At 39.5% G+C, this 23,304-nt stretch overlaps 2 protein-coding genes across 6 annotated transcripts in view; one reads left to right on the forward strand and one right to left on the reverse strand.

Moving 5' to 3' along the window:
- Positions 1-23,246, forward strand: part of PALLD (palladin, cytoskeletal associated protein) — a 340,473-nt gene extending 317,227 nt beyond the window's left edge. For both annotated transcript variants that reach the window (XM_077815437.1, XM_077815438.1), the window contains 6 exons: positions 9,699-9,793; positions 13,081-13,213; positions 15,632-15,839; positions 17,394-17,559; positions 19,694-19,827; positions 20,981-23,246. In XM_077815437.1, the coding sequence (XP_077671563.1) occupies positions 9,699-9,793; positions 13,081-13,213; positions 15,632-15,839; positions 17,394-17,559; positions 19,694-19,827; positions 20,981-21,153 (909 nt within the window). In that variant the 3' untranslated portion in view covers positions 21,154-23,246. The remainder of the gene's footprint in view (positions 1-9,698; positions 9,794-13,080; positions 13,214-15,631; positions 15,840-17,393; positions 17,560-19,693; positions 19,828-20,980) is intronic.
- The window catches only part of CBR4 (carbonyl reductase 4), a 66,619-nt gene that overhangs the window by 7,574 nt on the left and 35,741 nt on the right, over positions 1-23,304 (reverse strand). The window contains exons 8-9 of one of the 4 annotated variants that reach the window (XR_013345945.1): positions 8,727-8,797; positions 8,102-8,445 (exon numbers count right to left, since the gene is read on the reverse strand). The exons of 2 other annotated variants lie outside the window; for them this stretch is intronic. The gene's annotated coding sequence lies outside the window, so the exon portion shown is untranslated. Of the gene's footprint in view, positions 1-8,101; positions 8,446-8,726; positions 8,798-23,304 lie in introns of those variants that run through there. One more of the 4 variants, XR_013345944.1, reaches the window with a different exon arrangement.

A 23,304-nucleotide genomic window follows, 5' to 3' on the forward strand; every position in this document is an offset into this window, starting at 1 on the left:
TTATTTAGTACCTACTTTTGTTTCTCTGAATATCACCACGAGGCTACTGACCAATCTGATGACAGAGATGTGACCCAGACAATCATCACTGACAACTGATGGCATTTAACAGTGCTACTTTTTTAATACAGTAAAAAGTTCTGCTTTATTCCCTGTTTTGGAGTCTGAGAAAACAGCTGTGTGAACTAATGAGAAAATCTTGTGCTCATGTTTGCTTGACTTTGGACAAGAACCAGAAGCATCCTCCTCCGGATCCCCTGGATCAAAACTTGGAAGTTTATGTTGTTATGCAATATAGAAAAAAACATTTGAATGGTTCACCCAGCCCTTTATGTTCTTTCTTCATAATGTAATTCCCAAGTAAATATAATTATGTCTCCCAGCATTAGTTTATTTCTACTATGCATTTAGCAGTTCAGTGGAGGCAAAGAGCAGCAGTGGATTAATGCACGAGCCTTTCACACCAGAAGACTTAGATTCCAGGCTGGTTAAGTCATCATACATGGAAATAAGTGTGGTTTGTCCTCCTAATGCTAATGGAAATCTGTCCGCATCTCAAAGCTACCACAAACATAGGCAAAATTAGCAGCTTCTTTCCAGGAAAAGCATAGTACATGAATATGTATTAAAGCACTGTACAGAGGGTGGGGTCTCAAAACAGGATTCTAGTGGATTGGCAAAATTGTGTTAGTACAGGTTACACAGTGCTGCTGCACTTTGCTAGACTCTGGCCAGTACTATTAGCCCCTCATTTTATGTGCACCAAACTAATCTAAATATAAAAGGCAATGAAGCTAATCCTCAAATGATGTAGATGTAGTTAATTGATATAAAGGAGCTATGCCAGCTGAGGATCTGGACTGATATTGTGAAATTTACAAAAGTAGGATTTACCAGCTTATCTTGGAAGAGGAAAAAGTAAATACTCAATTCTTGAGTGTGTGTGTGTATATGTGGATAATATAATATATATACACACACACATACGGCAGTTAATGTTGTATAGGCATCTACATTATTGTCAGGGTTCCCTCCCCACTTTAAACTCTAGGGTACAGATGTGGGGACTCGCATGAAAGACCCCCAAGCTTATTTCTACCAGCTTCAGTTAAAAACTTCCCCAAAGCACTAATTCTTCCTGGTCCTTGGACGGTATCGCTCCCACCACCAAGTGAGTTAGACAAATATTTAGGAAAAGGACCACTTGGAGTTCCTATTTCCCCAAAATATCCCCCCAAGCCCCTTCACCCCTTTCCTGGGGAGGCTTGAGTGTAAAAAAGGTGAGCACAGACCAGACCCTTGGGATTTTAGGACACTAAAACCCCGATCAGATTCTTAAAAACAGAACTTTATAATAAAGAAAAAAAGTAAAAGAAGCACCTCTGTAAAATCAGGATAGAAGGTAATTTTACAGGGTAATAAGATTTAAAACACAGAGGATTTCCCGCTAGGCAAAACTTTAAAGTTACAAAAAACAGGAATAAACCTTCCTCTTAGCATAGGGAAAATTCACAAGCTAAAACAAGATATACTCCAACGCATTTCCTTGCTATTACTTACTATTTCTGTAATTTTAGATGTATCATTCAGTAGGAGCTGGATTACTTGCTTCGTCTCTCTCTTTGTCTTGGAGAGAACAACAAAGAGCACAAACAAAAAACCTCCCCTCCCGCCCCCCAGATTTGAAAGTATTTTCTTTCCCCATTGGTCCTTCTAGTCAGGTGCCAACTATGTTAATGGCACTGATTAACCCTTTACAGGTAAAGGAGCGATTTTATGCTACCCTTAGCTGTATGTTTATGACAACTATAGAAACCTGAAATCTGGGATTTATAATCTGGCAACAAACTGGGTTCACTGTAAAGCCTGGAATACAGCATCTTAACCGAGGTGCAAACTTTGTTTTGCAAATTCTCCAATAACTCAGTTTTGTGTGTTTTATCCCATTCAACATTGCTTTACACATATTGGTAACCTCCCAATGGCTAGCCTCCTACCAATGCCATTAAGTGTGGGTGTGGATCCTTACCGTCTCACACCTTCCTGTTTTTCTTCCTCCTTTTACTGCGTCTCTCTCCCCTTCACTCTTTTGTAATGTGGAGTAGCAATCAGGTGCCCCCTCACTATCTGACTGGCCATCCCCAACCCTTCCCCTGCTGCTACCATCTTCCCTCCACTTTCTAGGCCATCTTCTCCTAGATAATGCCTCACCCATGGTTTCTTCACTTACCAGTTCCATAAACTGTCCAGTTCCCTAACCCTCCTGTTAGCGTTTTCCATTCTAGATTCTTTCCAGTCCTTTACATTTCCTTTTCTGGATGCCCTCTTGCATCTACATCCCAGTAAATTTAGCTAGAAATGAGTTAATTCACTGCCCACAAGCAAAAAGTTAATGTATGGGGCGCCTAAAATAGAGGCTTGCTGGTTCCAGATGTTTTTTATGGTCTTATAACTCGTTTTCACAGGCCATGTGCAGTAACTTATTGTAACACAGGTATTTGTCTGGTGGACTAAATGGGTCAGAGGACTGGGGATACAGAGACTTTCACCTCTAGCTCTCCAATTCTAATCTCTGCAGTAATCAAAAGTTCATTACCCTTTGAAAGCTATTTAGTGACTGATGTGAAATTTTGTTAGGGGAGTCCATCCAGTTCCTAGTGAGTGGCTGCCCACATCGTGGTTGGCACCTTTTATTACCAGTGTTACTGGAGACATGAGTATGGAGTCCAAAGCTCAGGTACGTCTGCAGACTGATGCAGGGATGCTTGGCACTACTGCTGCCCATGTGGTAGCTATTCAGTAGATAAAGATCACTTCACTCTTTAGGGCACCTAATCCATGATTTTTCAGGAGCATTAAAGTTGCGCTAATATATGTTTAAAAATAATGCTTTCTGTGACATAAATACGATCCAAAATAGCACTGATGTGCGTAGCATTTGTTTTATGAAGTTAATAACATATTTCAAAAGCTTTTACATCAGTTTCAGATATGTAACACACTTTTAAAAAAACCCTGCCTCAAATAGAAAACAATTACCGTCTACAAATACTCTATTCTCATTTCTTGAGCAAATCCAACCTATGAAACTGAAAATAACTACAAAACAGTTTTGTGGTTATCATTACACCACAAAACCCTAACAGCTGATAACTAACAGTTAAAACAAATTCTCTGTCCTTACCATCTTCTGTGGTGTCGTCTTCTCAAAACAATATGCACAAAGGCTATCAACTTCATGAAATTTGTTAGTCTCTAAGGTGCCACAAGTACTCCTTTTCTTTTTGATTGTCTTTGTCAGCTGCTCAGTATATTATGTATTGTACATGCTCCAGTTACCTTAGAGCAGGTAGAAAATTGACATCAAAATTTTTCTTTAACAAAAAGATGACTTTTAAAAAGAAATTATTCTCCCTCACCTCAAAAAATAGGTTTTTTTCAGAATATTTTGATTTTTCAACAAATCAGGTCTAAATGAACATTTTCATTTAGTTTTGATTTGAATCTACTTTTGTTTGTGAGTTATTTTGTTGAAAATTTCCATGTGCAAATTGTGAATGAAACAATTTTTTCTGTTCAAAATGTTTCATAGAAAATATTTAGAGTTTTTCAAGGAGCGCTAATTTAGAATACAGCCAAAAAGTGCAAACACTGCAATACTAGAAAAATAGAAATTACTTTTAAAATACAGATTCATCTTGTGCAATAAAACTGAGAAGGATCTGATACAACTCAGCCACATATGTAACTCACACCTGAACCATGGGAGGAACCAAAATCCAATATCTAAACATGGCCAAATTTTCATGGATTCAAAGGCCAGAAGGAACTATTATGATCTGGTCTGACCTGCATAATATTGATTTGATGTGATTACATTTGAAATCTAGACTCTGTAGCTCAGTCCCATATGCTAATGAAAGCCATTCATTTAAAATTAATACACAGTGCAAAATCGTTGTTTTGCAAATTTGCTTCTAAAGATAACGCTGTGCATGCTGACTTCATTGTGGCCTTTGTAATGGAGCCTTCTGAACATAGGAATTCACTGCTTGTTTGGATTAAATCAAACGTTCTAATAAAATGTAAGCTTTTTGCCAGGTATTTCAGGCACTCAAGAAGACAAAACAAGTTCTACAGTTATTACATAGCCAGATGTTTACCAACAGGTCAAAGCAAGAAAAATTAGCAGTGAGCTCGCTGTGTATATAACACAAATGAAACTGCAATCACGAGAATGGAGCTGGTTTGCATTAGTAACATTGCACTTTGTGTTTTATTACTGTGCATAGTGTAAGGCAGAATCTTTTGTCTGTGGTTATGACAGGAAAAAAACATGCTTATATCATAAGAACGGAAGAACGGCCATACTGGGTCAGACCAAAGGTCCATCTAGCCCAGTATTCTGTCTTCTGACAGGTTTCAGAGTAGTAGCTGTATTAGTCTGTATCAGCAAAAAGAACGAGGAGTACTTGTGGCACCTTAGAGACTAACAAATTTATCTGGGTATATGTTTTCATGGGCTAAAGCCCACTTCATCAGATGCATGCAGTGGAAAATACAGTAGGAAGATTTTATATACACACAAAAAAAAAACAACAGTGGCCAATGCCAGGTGCCCCAGAGGGAATGAACACAACAGGTAATCATCAAGTGATCCACCTCCTGTCCCCCATTCCCAGCTTCTGGCAAACAAAGGCTAGGGACACCATCCCTGCCCATCCTGGCTAATAGCCATTGATGGACCTATCCTCCATGAACTTCTCTAGTTTTTTTTGGAATCCTGTTATAGGCTTGGCCTTCACAACATCCTCTGGCAAGGAGTTCCACAGGTTGACTGTGTGTTGTGTGAAGAAATACTTCCTTTTGTTTTAAATTTCCTGCCTATTAATTTTATTTGGTGACTCCTAGTTCTTGTGTTATGAGGAGTAAATAACACTTCCTTATTTACTTTCTCCACACCATTAATGATTTTATAGACCTCTATCATATCCCCCCTTAGTCTATTTTCCAAGCTGAAAAGTCCCAGTCTTATTAATCTCTCCTCATATGGCAGCCATTCCATACCCCTAATCATTTTTGTTGCCCTTTTCTGAACCTTTTCCAATTCCAATATATCTTTTTTGACATGGGGCTACCACATCTGCATGCAATATTCAAGATGTGTGCATACCATGGATTTATAAAGAGGCAATATGATATTTTCTGTTTTATTATCTATCCCTTTCTTAATGATTCACAACATTCTGTTCACTTTTTTGACTGCTGCTGCACATTGAGTGGATGTTTTCAGAGAACTATCCACAATGACTCCAAGATCTCTTTCTTGAGTGGTAACAGCTAATTTAGACCCCATCATTTTATATGTATAGTTGGGATTATGTCTTCCAGTGTGCATTACTTTGCATTTATCAACATGGAATTTCATCTGCCATCTTGTTGCCCAGTCACCCAGTTTTTGAGATCTTTTTGTAGCTCTTTGCAGTCAGCTTGGGACTTAACTATCTTGAGTCATTTTGTATCATCTGCAAATTTTGCCACCTCACACTGTTTACCCCTTTCTCCAGATCATTTATGAATATGTTGAATAGGACTGGTCCCAGTACAGACCCCTGGGGGACTCACTATTTACCTCTCTCCATTATGAAAACTGACCATTTATTCCTACCCATTAAGTCCTATCTTTTAACCAGTTACAGATCCATGAAAGGACCTTCTCTCATATCCCATGACAGCTTACTTTGGTGGGTGACCTTGTCAAAGGTTTTCTGAAAATCATCTAAGTACACTATATCCACTGGATCCCCCCTGTCCACATGCATGTTGATCCACTCAAAGAATTCTAGTAGCTTGGTGAAGCATGATTTCCCTTTACAAAAACCATGTTGACTCCTCCCCAACAAATTATGTTCATCAATGTGTCTGACAATTTTGTTCTTTACTATAGTTTCAACTAGTTTGCCTGGTACTGAAGTCAGGCTTCTGGACCTGTAATTGCTGGGATCACCTCTCCAGCCCTTTTTAAAAATTGGCATCACATTAGCTATCCTCCAGTCATTTGGTACAGAAGCTGATTTAAATGATAGGTTACTTAGGGGTGACAGTGGACAAGAAGCTGGATACGAGTCAACAGTGTGCCCTTGTTGCCAAGAAGGCCAATGGCATTTTGGGATGTATAAGTAGGGGCATAGCCAGCAGATCGAGGGACGTGATCGTTCCCCTCTATTCGACATTGGTGAGGCCTCATCTGGAGTACTGTGTCCAGTTTTGGGCCCCACACTACAAGAAGGATGTGGATAAATTGGAGAGAGTCCAGCGAAGGGCAACAAAATTGATTAGGGGTCTGGAACACATGACTTATGAGGAGAGGCTGAGGGAATTGGGATTGTTTAGTCTGCAGAAGAGAAGAATGAGGGGGGATTTGATAGCTGCTTTCAACTACCTGAGAGGTGGTTCCAAAGAGGATGGTTCTAGACTATTCTCAGTGGTAGAAGAGGACAGGACAAGGAGTAATGGTCTCAAGTTGCAGTGGGAGAGGTTTAGGTTGGATATTAGGAAAAACTTTTTCACTAGGAGGGTGGTGAAACACTGGAATGCGTTACCTAGGGAGGTGGTAGAATCTCCTTCCTTAGAAGTTTTTAAGGTCAGGCTTGACAAAGCAGTGGCTGGGATGATGTAATTGGGGATGGGTCCTGCTTTGAGCAGGGGGTTGGACTAGATGATCTCCTGAGGTCCCTTCCAACCCTGATATTCTATGATTCTATGTTACAGACTATAGTTAGTAGTTCTGCAATTTCACATTTGAGTTCTGTCAGAACTCTTGGGTGAATACCATCTAGTCCTGGTGACTTCTTATCATGGTTGCAGGGCTAGCTGCACCTCTGTCCCCTTTCTGGTCGCCGGACTGAATGCTGCCTTTTCTGGACTGAATTCTGCAATTCTCCCACTCTTATACTGGCTCCTGGTCTACAGTGCCCAGTGTATCCACCATTCTTATCCAGCAGGTCCAACAGGGCTCATGTGCCTGCAGTTCTTCCCTTTGGGAGTCTGTGACCAGTAGTGTATATAGTGATCAGACAGCTTTCTTAAAACAAAAGCATTGTTTATTTTGGTAGTAGGAATAAAGCACCAGAAAAAGGATTTTTTTTAAATTGTCTACACATATGTCTGTGACCTAAACATTTACCATCCCCTGATGGAAGCCTCGACAGGTCTAACTTGCTCAGACAGCCCCAGTGGGGTCCTGTGTCTCAGTCTGCTTCTCCCAAACAACTACTGCCCCTCTCTGGAGACGGGGTTCTTTTTAAACTGCTATAGTTCTTTTGTTCTTCTGTGTCCCTGGGCTTTGACCCATCTTGTCAAAACAAGTCCTGTAGGCTCAGCAGGAGATCAAACGAGTACTCGGAGCCAGTGATTCTGGTATTGTCCCTTAACAACTCTCAAGTGTTTGCTGAAAGGCTGGCTGTGACAGAGTGCTAGGTATGAAACCCTGAGTCAGCACTCTGTTCACAGCAGCTCCAATCAGGCATAGCAGATTGGAGCTGATGAGGCAGACCTGTGCCTAATTTGTGGGTGCGGCAGGGCAGTAAGGCTAATTAAGTCATTAGCCAGAGCCCACAAATAGGCACAAGAAGGAAGTGAAAAGGGAAAAAAGCAGGCAGTGAGAGGGAGATTGCTCTCTCCCTGCTTGTAAAGGCACTAGGTATGCTTTGAAGGTAGTGGGACTCAATTATAAATAAACTGCACAAGGTGTTGGACCAGCAACACCTGTCTACGTGGTTTGTAGACAGAGACAGAAGCAGGATCAAGGAGGCCCTGGTACAGTGGCTTATCTTGAGGTGGTGTTCTCTTTCCTGCCATTTTTCCAGATAGACTCCTGTTGAGTTAAACCAAAGTCCTACAAAAACACCCCAATAACTAGACCAACAGACTCTATTCATAAATTATCACAGGGCACCTCCAAAACTGTCTCAGCTCATACAGCTATTAGAAATGTAAAAGGAACATCACACACTTTTTACATCATAATGGATGCTATGTACCATGTTTATTGCACAGGAAAGATATTGGAATAGCCCCGAAATGTCCAATGCCCTGATTTCTACCACTCCATGTGGGTGTCCACAACAGCAGAGTCCTGAGAAAAAGTCCAGGAAGGAGGGCGTCTAGGCCTTAGAAGCCCCAAAGCAGGACCTATCCCTCCTAAAATATACTAAATCCTGCCCTTCTGTCTGGAAGAACTTGAGGTTTCTCCCCTTGCCGCTACTCCTTTGTAACCTGCAGTTCTACAGACATTTCAGAGGGAAAGGAGTAAGTTACATCTTACCGTTATCGCCTAATTTATTGCCTTAGTGATAGTCCGATCCTTATCCTGGCCAGATGCCGGTATCTGCTGGAACATGAGCAGTCTCTTGTTTGGCAGTTGGGAACATTCATGTTTATCCACTGGACCAAACAAATATATTTATGTGAGGTCTATGGGAAATTTCAGCAATTTCTGTTAACTTGGATAAACAGACACTTAGTGCTTAGGGGTCTTGTTGAAGATGATAGACACTGGTGGAGAATCGGCTTTTAATACAATCAACAAAAAAGCACTTGAAATGCACAAATATGTATTCTATTTTTTAGTGAACTAAAATCTTTCAAAAACTTAGAAGCTTTTTGGTTACTTTGAAATGCTGTTTTCATCCCCTCTATGGCTGAGAGTCCAAACGACTACTTACCTCTGTTTAGCGAAGCTGAATGGACGCTCCAAAACCCAGATTTCCCACTGTGCTGTGAAATGTGCAGACAGCTGTCCAGAAATACATATTTTTTACTGGTACCAACCTTTCTCTCAGAGATTTTGCTTCATGAGTACTGGAAATCAAATGCCTTGTGTGGTACATTTTGTAAAGCAGCACGTATACATGTTATCTATCAGTAATAACTGTATTTCAAGGTGACTGCTTTTTTCCCCCCCTGCTTTCTGATTTTATGCAATACAACTTCTTTTCTGAATGTGAAGACATCAGTGGTGCAAACAAAACAATGACTGAGCTGCCACAAGCTCTGCATATAAAGTTTGTTAGGTATATTTTGGGTGTGACTTATAGCCGGCGGAGGAGCAGCTGGATAATTTTACTACTGGATAACTAAGAATCAATGTGAATGTTATGCTGATGTTAAGAACAGTCAGCAGCATTACTAAATGGTCCATCAGCGAGAGCAGAGTCAGCAGCTGGACCATTTAACAGCATAAAGGAAAATGGCAATATGTCTAACTACTTTATTCTAAAGGCAATAGGTATCTCACTGCTATCTGTACTAGCTGTGTTCCAGATAGTGCAGAATTTTCCCCCTTTTGAAAGGGCAACCTTGTAGGATACAATAAAGTAGACCTCATAAGTTTTTATTGATGATTTTTTGTAACCACAGAATTGCTTCAGTGTGTTCACAGTTGGATTGCTAGCTGTAAAAATAGGGAAAGTATTGATGGCAGTTGGGATGTTAACTAATTCTGATGGGAACTCCCTTCTTGTGGAAGAAAAGATTGTGAAAGCAGGGCATCCGTAAAAGTTGGCACCAACAAGTGAACTTCAGGCTCTGGGCATTTATTAATACGTTTGTTTAGTGTTTTGGGGAAAATCTATTCTGTTAAAATTGTTTATTTTTAATAAAATAATTTGTTTTTTTCACCTCAATGTTTGTAACAGGGCAGAATAAGCTGTACTGGAAGGCTGATGGTTCAGGCTGTTAATCAGAGAGGACGGAGTCCTCGAACACCCCCCAACCAGCCTCATATCAGAAGGTACTATTGATGTTTTCTTTTACACATTCATCACTGCAGCTGCTAACCTAATCTTCTCTTGTATCCAAAAATCCCTATAATTTTTGGCACCATCAGATGTACAACAGGCAACTTATCTTAGTTTTTTAACCCTTGACCTCCCTCCCTTCCTTGTTAGTTATGTTCACCTGCTGCATCTTGTCCCAGGCCTGGTCTACACCTAAAACTTAGGTCAACCTAGCTACATCATTCAAGGGGTATGAAAAATTTCATGCCCTATGCGATGTAGTTAGGTCACCCTAACAACCACAGTACATGCAGCTAGGTCGATGAGGGAGTTCTTCCATTGACCTAGCTACTGCCTCTTGGTTAACCAAGCAGAGGATCCCAATTCAAGTGTCTGCTGTGGTGCATCTATTTGTTCTGTTCATTGATTATACCCACTGCAGTATCTTGCCATCAGCTGCCAATTACAACACAGAGTATAGATATGACAGCACTAATTACTACATTCAGGATGAAATTAATGGATTTTGTTGCTCACAAAAACAGTTAGCAACTAAGGAAGTATATATGGTACAAATACTGCATGGAAAAAAGAGCCCTGCTAAATATTAAATTAGATACTAGAAAATCCTGGTAAAACTGTGGTCAGTTGTTTATGAGGATGATTCTCAGATCCCCCACCCTATTTCTCCACTTTATTTCCTCCTTTCTCAGAATTCATGTTAACCTAATCCTTATTTCTGGACAAGGAGGCCTGGGATGCATTTCTCTCTGGATCTCATAAGCCTCAGTCCTGAGTTGGCCAAAAGGCGGTAAATCAAGTGTTGAAAAGTATTCTCACCCACCCTCACCTAGTGCTATGCAAACTGCCTCCATACAGTTCCAGGCCCAGGGATAACAAGGAGATGATCTCAAGGCCTAAATTCAAACCCTTTCCACAGCAGTGTGTTGCACATTCATTAGGCCACTAAGCCCCCAAAAGCTAGTTGTATGTTCATTTTTCATAGAAAATGTAGTGGAGAAGCTATTTCAGGACTGCACAGCCACTGATTCATCAGTAGGTTGATATTCAATATCCCTTGTTGCACTGAATCAGCACCTTTGCAATTCAAAGCCTCTTATTAATCTGTGAGCGGAAGAGCTGCCACGAGGAATTGTGGGTCAGAGCTACAAGGAGCCTGCAGGTCACTTAACTTCTAGAGAAGACAGTGTAAAAGCCTTTTGGAGGGGCTGGGAGCAGAAGGGAAAACGAAGATGAGTGAGAGGGAAAGAAAAGAGGAAAAGAAGAAACAGAGAACACTAAGCAACAGAGATCAGTCTGGCTATGTTCTTTAAAAGAGCTCTTTGGTTTTTGAGCCTGTCCAAAAATATTTGTATTTCTCCAAGACAAAAAGAAATGGACACAGATATGAAGGTTGATATGCAAAATAAACTTCTAGTACATGCTAATTGAAGTCAGAATTTCACTTTTAGAGCCATGCAAATATTATTGGCCAAATGAATCTTCAGTTACAGTAAGCAGTCCCAGTTTGTTGCACTAGGGTGTCACTGTAAGCAGAGTTTGGCCATAGAAGAAATGAATTCATTGGAGCTGCATGACTTTAGCAGAGGACAGAAATTGGCCATAAATCTCATTTTAATTACATAGTTAATGTAATATTTTAAGTAAAATAGGACTTTACAGAGATTGCAGAAATAACATTTTGCTAAATAAGTTACTTATATAATGGAAATATTGTTACTTTCAATTGAAAAGGAACTGGTTAGCCACAGACAAGGGTACAATAAATTAATTGGCAAGAACTGCTCATCACAGAAATGACAGAAAACTGTATTTCGGGTGGAGGAAATCTGCTGATTGGTCATATTTTCTGCATTTTTCTTTCCATGTTCCAAGAAGGCCAATGGCATTTTGGGATGTATAAGTAGGGGCATAGCGAGCAGATCGAGGGACGTGATCGTCCCCCTCTATTCGACATTGGTGAGGCCTCATCTGGAGTACTGTGTCCAGTTTTGGGCCCCACACTACAAGAAGGATGTGGATAAATTGGAGAGAGTCCAGCGAAGGGCAACAAAAATGATTAGGGGTCTAGAACACATGACTTATGAGGAGAGGCTGAGGGAGCTGGGATTGTTTAGCCTGCAGAAGAGAAGAATGAGGGGGGATTTGATAGCTGCTTTCAACTACCTGAAAGGGGGTTCCAAAGAGGATGGCTCTAGACTGTTCTCAATGGTGGCAGATGACAGAACGAGGAGTAATGGCCTCAAGTTGCAGTGGGGGAGGTTTAGATTGGATATTAGGAAAAACTTTTTCACTAAGAGGGTGGTGAAACACTGGAATGCGTTGCCTAGGGAGGTGGTGGAATCTCCTTCCTTGGAAGTTTTTAAGGTCAGGCTTGACAAAGCCCTGGCTGGGATGATTTAACTGGGAATTGGTCCTGCTTCGAGCAGGGGGTTGGACTAGATGACCTTCAGGGGTCCCTTCCAACCCTGATATTCTATGATTCTATGATTCTGTTTTTACTAAGAACAGTTTAATGTCACAAGATCTTTTGTTCTTTAGTATGTGTTGCTTATGAGCTAAATTCTCATTCTTCTGACACCATAACTGAGTTGCTTTGGAAATGAAATATCAGAAACAGATAACTGTTTAGTGAAGAATAATCCTCCAGAGCAGATGAACAAAATTTAAGTCACATTAATGTAAATGTCTTTACCTAGTAACAAATAAGAGAAGATAATAATGGAAAATCTAATGTGGAACCTAATGTATTTGTGAATTGTGATAGTCTTTAGCTTCTACTATTTTCTTAAGGTAAATGTAATTATTGACAGTACGAATTTTCTGTCTTAATCTGTAATAGAGTGGGCTTCAGATGTACGAAAGACTAAAGCAGAGTTGTGGCTGTAGATATAAAGTATTGCCAAAATTCTTGTACATTTTCTTTCACTGATTTAAACTACAGAATAAATGAAAACTAAAAAATATTACTATGTATATAAACAAACTACCATGTTAGGTAAGTCATTCATTGTGAATGAGATAATTTTCTACTTCATGTCTTTGCTACAAAATGTAGACTGAATCAAATTAATAAACAGAGAGAGAGAGTCATATTTAGTTGATTTCTGAGACAAATTCTGCTCTATTATGCTGGTGTAAATATGGAATTATTACAATGGGATCCAGTGGAATTAATCTAGATTTACACCAGTCTCACATCTGCATTTGGCTCTTCAGCTTCATCAAAAAACATGGGGAAATGCCTAATAAACAAATTTATTTCATATATTATTTTAAGACCTCGATCTCGATCAAGGGACAGTGGCGATGAAAATGAACCAATTCAGGAACGATTCTTCCGACCTCATTTCCTGCAGGCTCCTGGAGACCTGATTGTTCAAGAAGGAAAACTCTGCAGAATGGACTGCAAGGCGAGTATTAAATTTGTTTTAATTAGTGTTTGTGTTGAACTAGAGAGGGAACTCTGTTCAAATTCAGCTGTATCCTGTAATACTCCTGCACCTCAGATTTCAGTGGGAATTCTAGGTACACAAAGGAGTCAGAATTAAACCCAGGATGCAGACTTGGCCTTTAGCAAAGTCTCCAATTAGGGCCCACCCTTGTGATGGGGGAGGAGGGAGCTAAGAGGTAAAGAAGAATCTCTGTATTTCTTTTCTTAGAATAAAGCCAGCTTGAAAGTTTTTAAGTGATATCTTAACAAAATTTCAAACGTGTGAGTTTGTATTATTTATTTATCCAAAAGGTGAAGGTGTATCACAGCATTTCCTACAGCCCCATAGCTGGCCTTTGAGGTCCATGAAAACCATGACTAAACGTACCTCGGTTTATTGGAAGGAATGCAAATCAGTTAGTGACTACAGGGTAATGCCACCTTGCTGTACTCATGGCACAAGCTCTTTCCTGCAACAAAAACCACTCCTATGATGAGCAGCCATTGAGCCCTGTGGTGACAGGGAGGGGCAGTTCACTTGTAGGAATATCTTTTTTTCCGCCTTAGTTTTACACAAGAAGTCAGTAAGCACAGCTCTGAAAATAATTTATCTATCAGTGTGTGCTCCCTCTGCAGTAACTAAGACTCAAAAGTTGTAGATCTTACATAAACAATGACTGTGACTTTGAATGAATTTGACAGATTAACAAACTAGAAACAACACACTGCTCCAAGGGACATTCTTCACCACATAGTACATTTTATACAACAAATATTACCCTAACCAACTTCAGTGGCCCTTTTTAACTGAGTGAGACAGCAGGTTTCAGTGATATAATTTGCTTTAAGTACACAAGGTAATTTGAAGTTTTTTGCTCTTTTTTCAAGCAAGGATTAAAGCCTTCAACATCTTCCCTTTATTACACTTAATTTCAACCTACTACTCTGCATGTGTATGTGCCTATGTATATAGAAAAAGAGAGACACATTTCCTACACAGGTCACCTGCCCTGTTAAGAAAAATAAACATGAATGAACAGAATGGCTAGTGGAGAGAACTGCTGCTACATAGCATCTATCCTGTTCTGATTCATCCCTTCTGTAGTGGCTTTCATCCTGAAGGTCCCAGAGGTTTAAAAACTTACATAAATTAGTGTCATTGTGAAGTATTCCTTTGTAAATTACAGATTGTTTCAATCACTTTTTCCTTTTTAAGAAAGCTTCTTGTCCAGTTTCACACATTTCAGTGAACCAGTTCACCTTGATTTGGTTCTAAGCATGAAAGGAGATAACCTTTTCCCTCAAATAACAGCAGTACCACTGTGTTACTCTCCTAACCCCTTTTCATGTGTTAGTTGAGAATATTATCCCCATACATCCTGTTATGATAAAAACAAAGACCAAATGATCTTTCCAGCATACAGCTTAAGGATCAGTTCCCTGTTGTACTCATGTGAAGTGATTCTGCTAGTAAAAGGAAAATGGACTCTCTAGAAGAGATTGAATGAGGGCCTAAACACTGAGTGGAAAGAAGCACTTTGGGCCGGTCTCTTAGCTCAGAGAGAAGGACTTCTACAACTCAGTTGTGTAAATTGAACATGCACTTCCATGTGAACAGAGATGTGAATCTAACACACACACAATGCCTCTTAGTCACCAATCCTTTTAGCCCATTTTGGCCTGTTTGAAATCTTACAAAGGTAGGACCGAAACTTAGCTTAGTAGAGAGATTTGTGACTTTGTGTAAGAGAATTAATTAAAATTCATACTTCAGCTGTTTACTTTTAAACATAATTAGTTCTCATAATACAATATGTTACTTTTATTTTCCTAAGTAGCATGTATTGTTGAAGAAACATCTTTCAACAGTTTGTCATTGGTTCAAACCATCTGTATACAACGTTCTGTAGATGGCATTGTCTATAATGAGCAATACATAACTGGAATGGAATTTGGAGTTCAATAACAGATTACCAATGGGTTTGTTTTTTGAAGGAAGAATTGCGTCACAAACCAGTTGTCGTCCTTTGTCTGTAAATTTCCCACAAGAAAAGAATTCTGAAAGTTTCTTTTCTCATTCAGAATCAAGGGCAACATTCCAAAAAGATGACAGGCGACATCCAACCTTTTGTTCTGTAATCTATTACTTTGTTATTTAGATTCAAGATATATTTTAATGCTTATATCTAGTCAGTCATACCTGGAACCCATGGAAACCTATGGCATTGTACAGGGTGTCATTTAGCCCAGTTGTGCTCCTGTGCGTAACTGAGGGCAACGTTTGGTCCATTGTATTTTGTCATACACATAAATAAACATTCCTCTTTTTTCTCTGCAGTATGAAGTTCCCTACTGTTCTGTATTGCTAAGATTCTGTCCCATTCTGTTTATATTTAAGGTCAGTGGATTACCAACTCCAGATCTAAGCTGGCAACTCAATGGAAGACCAATTCGTCCTGATAGTTCTCACAAAATGTTGGTGCGTGAGAATGGTGTACACTCTCTGATCATAGAGCCAGTCACAGCTAGAGATTCTGGAATCTACACGTGCATTGCCACCAATCGAGCTGGTCAAAACACATTCAGCCTGGAGCTCATTGTTGCAGGTAACCTCTTCATTCTAAGACTACACATTGAAAACAGTTCGAGGCCTACATGAAATATTGAAAATGTAATTTAAAGTTCTCTAGGAAAGACTATGGAATTATTACCCACTAAAATTAGTATCTCATTAATTCCAGGAGGTGTGTGTTTGAACTATGATATTTTCAAATAAATGCATATAGTGCATGGTTACAAATATGCAAAGAAATGTGTAACTGCATTTGTTACTTTGAACCAGATCCTTGCCAATGCTCTGACCCCTTTGTGCTTCTCCAGAAACACAGAGGGGCTATAAGCCTGCCCTTAAACTGACAGATGAAATACTCCTGGTAGGAAGAAAACTGTGGCTCTGTTCCACTTGCCACTCAAGAATAGGAGGCATGCTGGGAAGAGAGAGAGAGAGAGAGAGAGGGCCAGAATGCACTGCAGCCAGCAGAATAGTCATTACCAGTTGACGTTGGGAAAGCAATGGAGCCCAAAGCATTTAGCCAAGTTTGCCCCCTTCTCTTGAGTTCTGTGCTAAACACAACTCAGCCAGCCCCTTGCTCCAGTATTAACTGTATTTTGCAGGGATACAGCAAGTGCTTGGGGATCTAATAGGTATGTAGCAGCCTATCAGGCTGATTGAGAGAAGGAAAGCTTGAAACTCAATAGGACAGCAAGGAAACTAAAAGGTAACATTTAAAAAGGATAAAATGAAGTCCTTCTTCCTCCAGAGAGGATATGAGAAAACAAATCATGTGACAGATGTTAATGCACTAATGGAAAGCATTCAGATACGATGGTGATGAGCACAGCCAAAGCATCTATACAGAATAGAAGGGGGGAGGGAGGTGCAGTGGACTGTCTTATTTTAGTGGGGTGTTTTTGTTTTGCATTTTGGGGGGGGTGCTGGTCATATCAGCTCTTGGAGCTCATGGGCACAAGACATTCAAAGGATTATATGGAATAGGAACAACAGTTGAAATGACACAATTTATGTTACAAGATTTTAATGGTGAACAATTGCCACGGTGCAGAGCATATGCTGATGGTCAGCTGGGCAAAGAACAACTTTTATCCCAAATTTCTTTTGTGTATGCACACAATCAGCCAAAAGATAGGCTACTACATTTGTCTGAAGTACACTTGAGGCAATAATGGAGACCACATATCAGACTAGTTTGCCAAACTAAGAGAGAGATCAAATAATATCTGTATGGGACCAGTTTTGTCAGGTAATGGGAACACCTCACAGGATCCCAAAAATGAAGCCACTTCCATTTGACAATCTTGATCAGCTGAACTGAAAATGTAAGCATTTGACCCTGCTCTATTAGAACCCATATTTCTCCTATTAAAGTCATAGACAGGACAAGTTTTACTTCCCTGAAACAGTTGCGGGCCTAATACAATTATTTTAAAATTATTTTAATAATTTTAATTTTAAAAAAATATTTTAATTAAATGCAATGATTTTTATATTATCTTTAAATTACTTTTAAAGTTTCTTGCCACTAAGTAGTGGTTTAAAATCTTCTACCATTTAACTGAATGTTTAACTGATGTTTTCACAGCTAAGGAAGAACACAAGCCACCTGTGTTTATAGAGAAGCTACAGAACACAGGAGTGGCTGATGGATATCCTGTGCGACTGGAGTGTCGAGTCTCTGGGGTGCCGTATCCTCAGATATTTTGGAAGAAAGAGAATGAGTCGCTTACTTACAACACTGAAAGAGTGAGGTTAGAGCAGTTTAGTATTATATAATTGATCTCACTGACTAACGGCCACTTTAGCTACCTAAATTCCAGAATCAGACCCTAGTGGGATTCACAAAATCCCCACTCAGCTGTCCCCAAACCCTGTAGGCACATAAACTCACTCTGTGCTTAAATTTTTGCAGTGAAAGTTCCCTATGTTTCTGCCTCTGAGCATGAGCACTGCTGCCCTGTGGCACACATACAAACGCGTAAGTCCCAGTGGTTCACACACATGAGGGGAAGATTCACAAGCCTGTAGGTAAGCTCTGAGCCCACTTAGCAGATGAGCTATCTGTAGGGGGGACTTACTCAAATTCAGTGGGGGTAGGAGGAGGATTACCTCCCTTGTAACTTAGGGGTGAGGGTTCTCAACTGGGAGGTAGGAGAGCCAGTATCCAGTGTGCCTGCTCCAATGAATTTAATTATTTATTCACAGTGCAAAGGATTCAACAGCAAAGGCTGAAGGAGCCCCATGTCAGAATATCCCAATGGTTAGAGCACTCTCCAAGGAGGCAGCAGATCCCAGTTCAAATCCCTTCTCCCCTTCAAGTAGGGCGGGGACTTGAACCAGAGGTCTCCTTCAGGCAAGTGTCCTAACTGCTGTGCTAGAGATTGAGGTTGCTCCTCCTCCCTCCCTCAAACCGAGCATGGGTGTCTAATGCTAAGAGAGGGTTTGCAGTTGAGGATTCAAGCAGCAGGAGGTGCCTATGGCAGTGGCTTCTGTGAATCCCATTCCAAGGTGACTATCTCCCACATTCATTGTGTAAATGCAAACATATACATCTGGAAACAAAGAATATAGAACACCGTCCCCCATTCTGTAAGTATCTTAGGAAGCAGTGCTTCTGAAAAAGATTTGGGAACTGTGGTAGGTAATCAGCTGAACATGAGCTCCCCATATGATGCTGTGGCCAACAGAACTAAAGACGATCCTAGGCTGCATAAATGGGAATCTCACATAAGAGTAGAGATGTTATTTTACTTCTGTAGTTCACACTGGTGTGTCTACTGCTGGATTACCCAGTTCTGCTGTCCATGTTTCACAAAGGATACTGATAAATCGGAGCAGGTTTTGGAGACAAGCTACAAGGATTAGAAAACATGCCTTACAGTGACAGACTCAAGGAGCTCAAGCTATTTAGCTTAATAAGGGGAAGGCTAAGGGATCACTTGCATACAGTCTGTAAGTACTGCTGTGGAACAAATATTTAACAGTGGCTCATCTATCTAACAGAAAGGAAATGTTCAATCCAATGGCTGGAAGTTGAAGCTAGACAAATTCAGACTGGAAATAAGATGTACATTGTGTCATTGGAACAGTTTACCAAGGATTGTGATAAATTCTCCATCCCTGACTATTTTTAAAGCAAGACAGATCTTTCCCAAATAACCCTTAGAGCCTATGTGCTATACAGGAAGTCAGACTAAGTGAGCACACTGGTCCCTTCTGGCCTTGGATTCTAGAAGGCTGTGAGTAGGAAACCTAGGCACTGAACTCAGGCTTTGTGAATCCCAGAGACTTTTTCAGGGCTTAAGTTTCTTTGTGAATCTAACCCGGAGTGTTTATTACATGCTCTTAACGTGAAGTAGTCCTCACAGGAGGCCTGTGAAGCATTAATGTCTTCATCTACAAAAGGGGAATATGAGGCACATGACTTTCGCAAAAATTATGAATATCTGTCTCTCATTCCTTAAAGGTCAAATCTGTTATCCTTCCCCAAAGTTTCTTTTTTGAAGTTTTGACTTGGAAATGCAATTGAAACCTGAACTCTAAAGTAGTGTTTTGAATTGTGGACAAGAAAAAGATTGGTTACTGAGATATTAGCCAGATGTTAATTGTGCATCTTGGCTTGGTTTTAAAAATTAGCATAAAAACAAATTTTTAAAAAATGGCAAGACTTAAAAATTAAGCTCAGATTCATTTTTCACTTTCTGTGCACACATCTCTCTCTCATTCCTTTAGTGGGAGCTGCATGTTCATCAAGAGGAAATATAACCTATTACCTGTAAATTTGCAGCTTTAAAATTGTGCTGGTAATGATATATTTAAACACAATAAACCACGTCCACACTGGCTGTTACGTAATTTAAGTTTCTTTTCTTCTCCCCTATTTAGTATGCACCAGGATAACCATGGCTACATTTGCCTGCTTATTCAGGGAGCTACAAAAGAAGATGCTGGTTGGTATACTGTGTCAGCTAAGAATGAGGCTGGGATTGTGTCCTGCACTGCCAGGCTTGATGTTTATAGTAAGTACCTTCTATTCTCAGATATGCAGTTAAATTAAACCAATCTACCCAAAAACCAGCATTCTAAAAACCTTAGTTTATATCACAAAGGCTTACACTGATCTCTTTCTCTTTTGTTTATAGTTTCTTCACAATAATAATGATCCTCATCAAGACAGCAAATACTCTGTCAAAGTATACTTCACTACCTTTCAAATACTTATGCAAACCAAGCATGCTGGTTTCTTTAGTTGCTTAGAATACTACATCTAGCTTATTTACACATGCATCCTTATCAGTAACACTAGAGAGAAGCATGACATTTTCTGTTGGTCCTTGTTACAATGCTCCACTAGCATCAGCTTTTAACCTTTATTAGTATTACCTAAACACACTTGAGACAGGTGCTAATGGCCCAAGAATGCAGATTCTGTTGCAGTTTACTACTTAGACCAGTACAGTTCCTCTGTTGTGAGCTGATCTTAAACCAAAATTAGATAATGTTGGACAGTAATCTGACCAGTTTATCACTTTGAGCAAAATGTTTGTTCTTGTTAATTTCACACAATAATGGGGTGATGGTGTAACTTGTTACAAATCAGAAGATCCGAACAGGACTCTGCCTAGCTTTGTCACATCACATCGCAGAGGGAGACAAGGATAATCTGATTTGTTCCACTGGGCACCCATTGGAGTAATTCCATTGAAGATCAATTACACTAGTGGGAGATTAGAATCTGGCCTGGTATTTTCATGGGGGGGGGGGGTGGAGAGGAGGAGGAATGTCTTGCAGTGTTCTGCAGTTACTTTTCTGGACATCTTGGGAGCAACAATGGCAAATTTTGTAGTTGGCCAGTTGGAATGTAGTCACAATGCACGTCTTTCAGGAGTAACGGTGGGAGGTGGTTGAGAAGGCTTAGCACAGCAAAATAGTGGAAGCACACAATTTACATAACAGCCAACCCTTCTCTCTCCTTGTCAGTGCCACTTAACCTGTGTTATGTAAATCAGTATATAAAGTAAAAAATCTAGAATTGTTAATTCCCTGCCATTCATGTGAAATAATTTATCGGGAGTTTTTAAAGAACTGAACAGTACAGGAGTGTGCCTTATAGTACTGCTGTTATCTGAGTTAAGAAGGGTGAACCTAATTTGTTTTTTTTTAAATCTGTAGCTCAATGGCAACAACAACCTCAAACCACCAAGCCAAAGAAGGTGCGTCCCTCAGCCAGTCGATATGCAGCACTTTCTGACCAAGGACTAGACATCAAGGCAGCGTTCCAGCCTGAAGCAAACCCAGTTCATCTGACATTGCAGTCTGGCTTGGTAGAGAGCGATGACCTGTAGACCTGAGCTGCCAGATCCATCATTTTCTTTCAAGAGCAGAAACACTGAAAGCTATTGCCTTGACCAATGATACTTTTATGTCACTTTATGTAAAGCCAGACACCTTTCTAAGTACAAAAATCCCCACCGTAACCATATATTTCTTATTCCTACCAAATTAGGATAGGTAGCTGATTAATAAAAATGTTCACATTGCACAGAAAATCACATTCACCCTTTAGTTCCTTATGCCTATCTTGCTAGAACTCTTATAAATAACCTTTTTCATAAAGGCCAAAATACTTCTGAAAAATCTGGTTCACTTCAGTAAACAGTACAGTATTTATCACCAAGTGCCTTCCTAAGCAAGATGTAGATGCTACATTGTATTAATGGTGTGAGAAGTTTCATTTAAGGCTATTAGACCATAAAGAAAATTAACGTGTATGGTTATCTTTTTACAATTCAAAAATGGCAATGCAGCGTGATAGATACAGTCAACAAGTGCAATATTGTAAGAAAAAACTGAAGCAAATACCTTGTCTCTACAATGAGAAAGGAAATATGTGCCTTAAAATGTTAGAACTGCCAATACTATATAGCAAGGCCGACACCTTAGTTCTTAAAAATAATTTCTATGTTTTCTTTATTTTTTTTTGCCAGCTAGGAGGCTTATTTACAAACATACTGCAAGGCTAATTTAAGCATAAAATAATTGAACCTAGACAAAATAATGAGAGCTGAGGCATAATACATTACTACAGACTATAAATCCTAGCACCCAAGTAAGGGATACTTTTGGGGGAGAGAAAAATGCCAGTAGTATAGTTTTACTACATAAGGTTAGCAAAAAGGGGCGAGAGGGGGAAAACTATGCATGTTTTTATAGTATTTAAAACAAAACAAAAAAAACAGTTCCTGAAAACTAACAGAACCCTGCCATTCACACATTTGAAATTCCCAGGTCAGCAGAAAGCTATGGAGTTTATGTAGTGAACATTTTTGATCGTTTAGAGCTTGTGAATATGTATGAGGATTTTAGGAATGTAGAGCAAGTGAAAAAAAATGGACTGAGTCTGCAACCAGAGTTTAAATGATAAGCACATATCATAGGGGGTAGGCTAGTAGAATGAAGATGGAGAAAAACAGATGTGCCATTATATTATTTTCTTAAGACAACATGTGCAGGTGGTAGATGATAAATATTTGTTCTCTTCCCTTGTGTACAACAACAGACTAACCATGCTGTGGCTAGGGACTGCGTGCAGTAGGTGAAGACTTTAGAATAGAGGCTCCTTTCAGAATGCAAAGCAATTCCACATCAAACTGGACTCTACCTAGTCTATTGTACTAGGCAGTTTTGACTCTGAACCAATTCATTTAGTTGAGGGGGCAGAACAATTTTAATTGGGCCTAATGGGAAAAAAAATGAGGACTGATGGTACGAGAGTACTTTGATATAAAAGGAACATGCTGTATTCCTTATATGAAGCACGTACGGTTATCTTTCATTATTTATAATAAAGTGTTGAAATCTATCTCAGCTCAGTTATTCAAGTCCAGTTATTAGTTTTATTGTTTGTGTACTACCATATATTTTGCATTATTGCTATACATATATTGCTTCATACCTCTTTGTAAGTATACAAAGTTTTTTTTTAGTGACTAAACTTTAGCACAGAAGATAGTACTATTCTATGCAGATTGGTGCAGGTTATGACCACAGTTACAGGCACTGCTTATCTAAATTAATATCATACAGTCTGTCATATGGAAATATCCTACCTATATTTTAGAGAAAAGTATGTCTTATTTGCCAAGTTTTTCTTGACTGTGACATGCTAATTTACTGTTTGTTTAGCTTAACTAGCATTATTTTGACACCTTTTATTTGTATTTATAAAAAAGTACTATCATTACTTTGGATTGTTGTGCTGACATAATGTGGGTTTAGCATCAATAAATATTACACAAATAGAAAATTGTCATTTTCTGGGCAAAAGTAGTCATAGCTATTTCTATAAAGGGATCCAAATATAGAATTTGGAAATTTAACACAAGACAGACAAGATTAGGATTGTGAGCTGGAAATAAAGATTCTTTGAAGTTTCTAAGAAGGGTCAGAGTTGGTTTAGGGAATCTCCTTTGCTGATTTAAACCTGGGTGGGATGG

This window comes from Eretmochelys imbricata, chromosome 4, assembly GCF_965152235.1.
Source record: "Eretmochelys imbricata isolate rEreImb1 chromosome 4, rEreImb1.hap1, whole genome shotgun sequence".
In the NCBI taxonomy this organism is placed as follows: domain Eukaryota; kingdom Metazoa; phylum Chordata; order Testudines; family Cheloniidae; genus Eretmochelys; species Eretmochelys imbricata.